The sequence below is a fragment of the Leptonychotes weddellii genome, chromosome 11 (assembly GCF_054177405.1).
Source record: "Leptonychotes weddellii isolate Sample4059 chromosome 11, ASM5417740v2, whole genome shotgun sequence".
In the NCBI taxonomy this organism is placed as follows: Eukaryota; Metazoa; Chordata; class Mammalia; order Carnivora; family Phocidae; genus Leptonychotes; species Leptonychotes weddellii.
Window position 1 is genome coordinate 23,555,864 of NC_138379.1, and position 9,615 is coordinate 23,565,478.

Sequence of the window (9,615 nt, forward strand, 5' to 3'; positions counted from 1 at the left end):
GGACTCGATCCCGGGACTCCAGGACCATGACCTGAGCCGAAGGCAGTTGTTTAACCAACTGAGCCACCCAGGCGCCCTCAAATAAATAAAATCTTAAAAAAAAAAAAAAAAAAGAGAAACTAGAAAAAAGAACCAAAGACAAATTTTATAATTGAAAATATATCTGAAATAAAAAATTCACTGGATGGGACCATAATAACAGAATTGAGAAGGCTGAAAAATCAATGAACTTTAACATAGGCCAATAAGAATTATACATCTGCAGAACAGAGGGGAAAAGATTGGAAAAAAAATGAACAGAGCTTCAGGAACAATATCAAAAAGTTTACATTTGTGTCACTGGAGTCCCATAAGAAGAGAAAGATTGGTACAGAAAAAATAATGTCCCCAAACTTCTCAAATTTGATAAAAGACATATATTTTACAGATTCAAGAAACTCTATGAACTCCAAGCAGGATAAGCCCTACCCAGATAAACAATTACACTGCTGAAAACCAAAGAAAAAGAAAAAGGCTTGGAAAAGGAAAAGTTTTTCAGGCTGATGGGAAATGATGCCAGAGGGACACTTGGAACATCAGGAATAAAGGAACTGCAACAGAAATTATAGATACCTAGGTAAATATAATAGGCTTTTTTCTTCCTCTTAAGTTCCTGAAAGCATATTTTTGACTGTTTTTCTTTTTTTTTTTTTTTAAGATTTTATTTTTTGACAGAGAGAGATAGCGAGAGAGGGAACACAAGCAGGGGGAGTGGGAGAGAGAGAAGCAGGCTTCCCGCCGAGCAGGGAGCCCGATGCAGGACTCGATCCCAGGACCCTGGGATCATGACCTGAGCTGAAGGCAGACGCGTTTAATGACTAAGCCACCCAGGTGCCCCCGAAAGTATATTTGACTGTTGAAAGCAAAAATTACACCTTTAGGGACGCCTAGGTGGCTCAGTCAGTTAAGCGTCTGCCTTCGGCCTAGGTCATGATCCCAGGGTCCTGGGATTGAGTCCCACATCGGGCTCCTTGCTCAGCAGGGAACCTGCTTCTCCCTCTCTCTCTTCCTCTGCTTGTGCTCTCTATCAAATAAATAAAATCTTAAAAAAAAAAAATTACACCTTTATTAGGGGTTTCAATATATGTAGATAGATATAATATACATAGGACAAAATATGTGTAACATAAGAGCAAGGTTAACATAAAGGGACCTGTATGGTTGTTAGGCTATGACATTTTACTTAAAATCATAAAAATATTAATTCTAAGTGGATGGTAATCACTAGGCCAACCACTAGAAGCATAATACAAAAAGATAGAGCCAGAAAAAGCAGAGATAAATTTAGAAATGAAATACTAAAAGTTCAAATAATGTGTTTTAGAAAGACAGGAAAGAGGAAACAAAAAAAGGAGAAAACCAGAAAACAATAAAATGGAAGATCTAGCTATATCAATAATTACATTAAATGTAATCAATACCAGCAGAATATACATTCTTTTAAAGTACATATGGAACATTAATCAATATCAAGCATATTCTGGGCCATAAACCTAACCTTAACAAATTTAAGAGAACTGAAATTACACAAAGTAGAAATCAATAAAGGAAAGGTATCTCAAAAATACCCAACTATTTGAAAATTAAATAACTCATGGATCAAAGAGGAAGCATCAAAGAGTACTGAAAGAAAATAAAAATAATAATAAAAATAAAATTTGTGGGACACAGCTAAAGCAAGGTTTAGAGAGAGGTTTATAACATTAAATGCTTATAGCAGAAAAGAAGAGGGGTCTCATATTAACAAGTTAGGCTTCTACCACAAGAAACTAGAAAAATAGAGCATAATAAACCTAAATCCAGCAGGAAAAAGGAAATAATGAGAACAGCAAAAATCAATGAAATTGCCAACGAAGGAGAAAAAGAATCAATAAAATCAAAAAACTTCTATCCAGACTGACCACAAGAAAGAGAAGACACAAATCACCAACATGAGGAAATGCTACCAACAACTCTATACCCATAAATTTGACAACTCAGATAAAATAGACCAATTCCTTCAAAGATACAAACTACCAAACACAGTCAAGAATAAACAGACAAAGCGAATAGTTCCATATCAAAGAAACTGAATTCACAGCAAAAAACTTTCTGACAAAGAAAACTCCAGGTCCAGATGGTTTCACTAACAAATTCAATCAAACATTTGTGGAAGAAATAGTACTACCCAATCTCTTGCAGAAAAGAGAAAAGAAGGGGACAGTCCCCAATTCATTTATGAGGTCAGCAATAACCAGACACCAAAATCTAACAAAGGCATTACAAAAGGAAAACTACAGGCCAATATCCACTGCAAAGATGGATGCAAAAAATTCAGAGAATTGAATTCATCAATGTATAAAAAAGAATAATATATCACAGTTGTCGGGGTTTATCTCCTGGGAATGCAAGGCCATGAATATATTCGAAAATCAGTTAATGTAATTCACCATATTGAAAGACTAACTAAGAAAACTACACAATCATTTCAACAGATGAAGAAAAAGCATTTGGCAAAATTCAACCTCTGTTCATTATAAAAACCGTTAGCAAACTAGGAAATGTAAAGAATTTCTTTAATGTGATAAGAAATCTACAAAAACCCTACAGTTAACATCATACTCAATGGCAAAAGGTTGATTTCTTTCCTCCAAAGATCAAGAACATGCTCAGGATGTCAACACTCAACACTTTCACTAAACACTGTATAGGAATGTTATTCCTGTGTGTTAAGACAGGAATGAAAAAGTATAAGATTGAAAAAGAAAAAATAAAACTATCCTTATTTGCAGATGACATAATTTCCTACATTAAAAAATCCTAAGGAATCTTAAAAAAGCCCCCTAGAATAAATAAACTGCATAGATTTGAAGGATTTAATATCAACATATTTAAAAAATCATCTGTATTTTTATAATCTACCAATAAATAATTGGAATTTGAAAACTCTTAAAAGTATCATTTACAATAAATAGCACCAAAAATATTTAGGATCTATATCTCTAACTATAGATCATATGCAGGCTCTATTTGCCCCAAACTATAAAAGACTAGTGAAAGTCATGAATTATTAAAACTCAGTACATTGTTAACAGTTCAGATTTCCTCAAATTGCTATATATTCAAGGAAATCAAAGTCATAATTCCAGTGGGATTTTTTTTCTTTTCTGGTAAATACCACTGATTTGAAAATTTATATGGAAAAGGAAAGGAATTAGAATAGGCAAAACAGTTTTGAAAAAGAACAAATTTGGAGGACTCACAACTACCCTTTTGTAAGACTTACTGTAAAGCTACAGCAATTAAAACAGTGTGGTATTTCTGAAAGCATAAACACATAGATCCAATGTAAAGAACTGAGAGTTCAAAAACAGATTCATACAAATATGGTCCACTGATTTTTTGACAAAGATGCAAAGGCAATAAAAGGAGAAAGGATTCTTTTCAACAAATGGTGCTGGAAAAGCTGGACTTCTATATGCCAAAAAATTAACTTCAACCCATACCTCACCTTACACACAAAAAAAATAAAAATGGATCAGACTTGGGGCGCCTGACTGGCTCAGTCAGTAGAGCATGCTACTCTTGATCTCGGGGTTGTGAGTTCAAGTCCCATGTTGGGTGCAGAGCTTACTTTAAAAAGGTGGGGGGTGGAGATCAAAGACCTAAATGTAAAATGCAAAAGTTAAAAACTTCTAGAAGAAAACAGAACATTTTTGTGATCATAGGTTAGGCAAAGATTTCTTAGGACACAAGCACAAATCATAAAAGGAAAAGGGATAAATTAGACCTCATTGCAATTTAAATTTAAATTTATCTTTCAGAGATACTTGAGGGCTGTGGGAATTCAGAGGATATAAGCACGAATTCTGCCTGGAGTAACTTCCACAAAGTGATGTGGAAGATAAGTCTTCATAGGTAACAAAGTGTCTGTTAGGCTGAAAAAAATGGAGGGGCCATTCTAGCTAGAGAAGAACTTGTCCAAAGATGATTGTGAACTGGGCTTACAGGTGCCAGGAACAATGAGGAATTCAGTCATTATAGAAGAGGAAAAGTGGAAAGAATGGAACCAGAAAGTAAAATATGGAAAGGGAGAATTTTTACATACTATTTTAATGTTTTTCCCCGGAAGCACTAAGAAGTATTTTACCGGTGTGAGGGATTCTAATCAGAAGCAAGAGATGAGTTCTTCCACAGGAGGCAGTGGGGATGGTAGCAAGAGAACTTCGAAGACCTAATACTAAGAACTGGGTTGATGGTGATGATTAAAAGTACAAATGAAGCTTGTCTGGAAGAAACTAGTCTTAGATTCGTATTTTAGAACAGAAATTACAAAAGCTTTGTTCTACAAATGGAAAGAGGAAATAATGATTGCAAAGTGCCCTGAATTGGGGAAAAAGGAGTATAAAACCTTACTAGGATTAGCCACATCCATAATGTCTTTGATTCTAACACTGACTTCCCATTATACTAATTTCCCTGTACAACAAAATGAGAATTTTTTAGAAATGTATTAACAGATATCTGGGGGATACCAGTGTCTTGAGTCCAGAGAGAAGCTAGGAAGTACATCACAAAACAAGGTTTAACTCTGAAAGCACCACTTTATTTATACAAAAGCAGTAGGCAGGAAAAAGGCTCTACCACCAGACAAACCTGAGTGCAGACTCCAGCTGTGTCACTTACTAGTTGTAGGGACCTGCACAATTCATTTACTCTTGGCTATACCATCTATATATTGGAGATAACAGTGCATATCTCACAACGTTGCTACTAGGTCCTAGCACAGAGGTGGTGGCTATTTTATTGTTATAAGTGTTTTCCCTTACCATATTCCTTAAAATAGTTGACATGAGGCAGTGCTTCTTAAAACAGTTCCTCCAAATGTTCTCTTAACTACACAGTAAAATGAAACACACACCCAAAGATTTGGCGACATAGTCTGGAGCCTACACAAAATTTTTAAATTCTATCTTAATTATATTCATGTGCATGCTACACATAATATAACCATGTTTAATAGTAAAATATTAATCTTCAGGTAAAACTGACATACCAAGAAAATATGCCAGTTTATACTACAAAAGGGCCCCCAATACAATGCCTCATATCCATAAAGCCACCTCAAGATGTCTCAGATTAGAGAAGTCTGGATACAAACTATGTAAATTATGTGTCATGTGGTAGAAAGTAAAAAAAAACACATAAGTTTTCAACCTAAACCCCAAAACTTTCCTACAGGGAAGGAGCATTAAAAAAAAATAGGTATCTAAAATACCCACCTATGCATTTGTCCTGAAAATTTATCTAGACCTGCTTCAAGCTAAGAAAACTTCAAACCCAGTCTATTAGCATAAAAATAGTGGAAAGCCCTAATTATGAATCTAAAATTGAAAACTTTACCTGTTTTCTTCTTTTTATCAGAAGTAGCATCCAATGTATTTAAGGTCGTAGAGGCGCTTTTATAAATATCATGACTGCATACTCCAGAATCTTCTTCATCAGAAGAAAATGAAGATAAATGGTCCAAGTTTTTAAGTTCATTATCGACTTTTTCTGATGGACTGTTACCCCCAGTTTCAGACACTAACGGTGTGGGTGTCGTAGAAGAAGTCTTTGGAAGCGGTGGGGGACAAAGTGTACGAACAGTCTGGGTCCCTGGTCGTCTAGTCCTGTTGGGCATTCGGACGGCAAGAGTGGAAAACTGCTGCTTGGGCCCGGATTTCAGAAAATCTAAGAAAGAGGCAATAAATCCTGTTTTGACTTCTGGCTGTTTTTCCTCTACTTCTTTGATCTTCTGTCTCATTTTTTCTTGGTGCTGATAACCATCGTGGCAGCTTTCTGAGGAAGGAGGGGTGTATGGCAAATACACATCTGTTCCCCTTGGATTCTGGCGTTTGCCCTGGGCAGTTCTTTTTGACTGTTTCTGATTACTGTTGTCTTCCTCTTTCATTTGCCCCTTTCCGGGTTTTTTCTTCTGCAGGTTAAAATGCATTAAATCTTGGTTTTCCTCTTCAATCTTGACACCAACAGCCTCCCCAGGTTGGGCCATGGCCAACAGTGCAAGTGCACTTCTAGTTGGGTTCACCGACACACCGCTGTCATCACCCCCTAAGGTGAGCTCACTCTCCGATGCAGCACTCTCTCCACTTATACTTCTACTAGAAATAAACTCCTGGTTTCTGTTATTATTTAATGTATTATCAATAGGAACTTCGCTATCCTCTTCCGATTCATGATTGGTGGCAGACTGTTTCTTGAATGAGCCAGAACTTTGCTCCTGGGCTTCATGACTTGGTCCAACCACTGGTGAAATTACTTTAGATGCTTTATTTTGACCATTTTCAATATGCTGTTGATCAAGAGTCATTTTTGACTGGAGGGTAGGTACTGGTGAAAGGTTTACAGTGACTTGACTTCCATTTAAGGAAATATCATTTATATTCTGTGGCTTTCCTACTGCAGTTGTTATGGAGTTAAAATCTGAAGTCACATGTCCAACATCTAATGACTGTTGAAAATGAGATTTAGAATCACCATCTTCAACTGCTGTAATGGTTTCATTTGAAGTTGACTTGGAAAAATCAGAAGGAGTAACCCCACAAGCTGCTGCTGTAGCTGCTAAGATATCATCTACATTTGATAAAATATTTCTCTCATCACTGAGAAGCATTGCCTCTGGGAAACATATTGATCCAAGGGAAACAAAATGATTCTTCGAATCATGTTGATTTGTTTCACTAAAATGGCCCTTTGTTGTTAGGTGTTGTTGTAATGGTTTTGAAGACTCAGAGAGGTCCATTTTCATGATTTCAGAAGTCTGAGGATGGAGTTGCTGCTGAGAATGATCACCATTGGTCTGAATAATATGACCATCCATTTGAAGGAAAGGATGTACTATTTGTTGAGGACTTTGAACACGCTGTACTTGTAAAGATGCCTTTACTTGTCCTAAACCTGCCTGCAGTATTGACTGCTGAAGAATTTGTAGATCACAGGTAGAATCTAAAAGAACCTGTGTATTAGGAAGAGAAGCCTGATGGCCATGCCCTAAAGAATGATTTGGAATTTGAATCTGAGATGAAGCATTGATTATTTGATCATGTTGCTCCTGGACCTTGGCTTCATGTACCTTGTGTATAAGGGCATGCTGCTGGGTGAGGTCTTTAGCATTCAATCTTATTTGTGGTGTTTGCATTAAATTAGTTGCCTTCTTAATATCAAGGGTTGCTGCACTGACTTGGCCAATTTGTTGGGTAAGTTGTGTCACTGAACCAACCATGCTTTCTTCTTTTTTTGACCCTTGTAGGGCAATCCCAACAACCTGATCCTCAAGACGAGAATTACTTCTGATCACACTCTGAGAATATCTGTCCTCTGCCTTTGACACCTTATAAGCTGATTCTTGAACATTAATTTCTCCATCAGATAGCCTTTGGGTTGATGACTCATGAGATACTTGTGGCTGTAATACCTGTAACTCCTGCATTGGAAAATCCTCTTCTTGCTTTGAAGATGTATACACATTTGAGTCAAGTTTTCTTTCAGCATAAGACTTTGGATCAGGGGAAGGTATGTTGTTCTGTAATGTCTGACAGTGGGTAGAGGATGCAAAAGATGATGACTGGACAGCAGGCAAAAACTTTTGGGACTGGGGAGATGATGACCCTTGAGTCTGAGCATTTTGGGAAGAATGCATAGAAATATAATTCTGGTTTGGACTAGAATCTGACAAATTCTGAGCCCGAGAGGCGGAAGAGTAAGAAAGAGAAGGGGCTGTTAATGTTAGGGACTGCCCTGAAGCATAGCTTTCTGAGGGACTAACAACTGACAATACTTGTGACTGAGATGAATAACTAACCTGTGTCTGGCTAACTGGTGATAAACCCTGAGAATGACTAGATGAATAACTTTGAGACTGACTAACTGAAGATAGATCTCTCGTTTGAGCAGGGTAGTTCTCATTTGTAACTGAAGATAATACTTCCTGTTGATTAGAGGAATAATTAAGGGTCTGATTTTCAGAAGTTATAGTCTGAGATGATCCAGAAAAAGTCAATGTTTTATATAAGGATGGCAACTTCTCGACTTTGTTGGACCTATACACCTGTGAATGAACAATAGATGGCACATTATGTGGCTGTCCTAAACCGTAATTCTGGGACTGACTGACTGATAAAAGGCTTGGTAGCTGCGCTGTAGAATAAATCTGTGCTTGGCCCGATATTACAGAACTTGGATTATGTAAAGGTTTGGAATAGCTTAATGTTTGCACAGGAGGAATTATACTTTGAGGTTTGGGGGTCTTAGTTGACGTTAGTGGTTGTTTCGTAGAACAGCTTTTTACTTTTGTGGTAGAAGGAGGAAACCCTGATGACGGAATTGCAGATGAGTAAGACTGAGCAAGATCCACTGACACCTGGGAGGTCTTCTGTTGTAATCCTCCATTGCTCACCTGAGTAGAATCTCCGATCGGGCTACAGGATAAAGATGACTGCCTGCTTGTTTCCTGAAAATTAACTACACTTGCATTTGATAGATAGCTATGTAAGGAATGCTGTGAACCAGTCAGTTGTGCCTGAATAGACTGGGTACCTGAAGGCCGCTGATGGTGTTTAATAACACTACATTCTCGAAGAAGAGCTCTTTCAATGGAAGCAGTAGAACTAGTAAAGAGAGTTGAACTGTAGGCTTGAGGAGTTTGCTGGGCTCCCCCAAGTGCTGAAGGCAACAAACTAAATTGAGGTTGTAAAAGATGGGGTGCAGACTCTTGAGCTGAGCGGTATGTTGAAGACTGAGGTGGTATGCTGTTACTTAACGCAGAACTGCCCAGGCGCTCAAATGCCAAAGCAGTTGGAACAGTTCCCTGGGAAGTCTTGATTTGTAGCAAAGGGTCGTGAGGATTTAAAATTCCATTTGATGTAGTGTTAAAAGATGAATCCTGAAGCACCAAAGGTGAGGTGGTAGCAAAGTTTCTATTGCTGAAGGTGGTGGGATGCTGATAAGCAGAGAGGGCAGAGGGTGGAAGTGTTCCAGTGGTTGGCAAAGGTCCAGTAACAAACAGCTCAGTTGCTGCTGAGGAATGCATACCTAGGAAGAGAAAACAAAAAAATTTATGCAATTACAGCACAAATACACACACACGTCTTCATAGTAGAGACTTAACATAACCTTTAACCCATTAAAATCTCCAAGACTGAAAAGCCTGACAAATTAGTTCTGTGTGTAAATTTCAAAAATTACATTTCAAAAACAGCTAGCTTTCTTTTTTTATTTTTACTTCTGAGAGAGTGGGTGTGCGTGTGGGTGAGGGGGGGCAGAGGGGAAGAATCTTTTTTTAAGATTTATTTATTTATTTTAGAGAGAGCAAGTGAGCACAGGGCACAGGGGCAGAGGGAGAGAGGGAGTCTCAAGCAGACTCCACCTTAAGCATGGAATACAATGCGGAACTTGATCTCATGACCTAAGCTGAAACCAAGAGTTGGCTGCTTAACTGACTGAGCCACCCAGGTGCCTTAAAACAGCTAGCTTTCTTAAAGCAAAAACAAAATTACAAAGGTATTAGTAATTCCTATCTATATAAATGAATTTATATAT

At 37.6% G+C, this 9,615-nt stretch overlaps 1 protein-coding gene across 6 annotated transcripts in view; it reads right to left on the reverse strand.

Annotated features, from left to right (window-relative positions):
- Positions 1 to 9,615, reverse strand: part of QSER1 (glutamine and serine rich 1) — an 81,350-nt gene that overhangs the window by 33,050 nt on the left and 38,685 nt on the right. For all 6 annotated transcript variants that reach the window (XM_031035376.2, XM_031035375.2, XM_081798376.1 and 3 more), the window contains one exon: positions 5,422 to 9,108. In XM_031035376.2, coding sequence (XP_030891236.2) covers positions 5,422 to 9,108 — 3,687 coding nt within the window. The remainder of the gene's footprint in view (positions 1 to 5,421; positions 9,109 to 9,615) is intronic.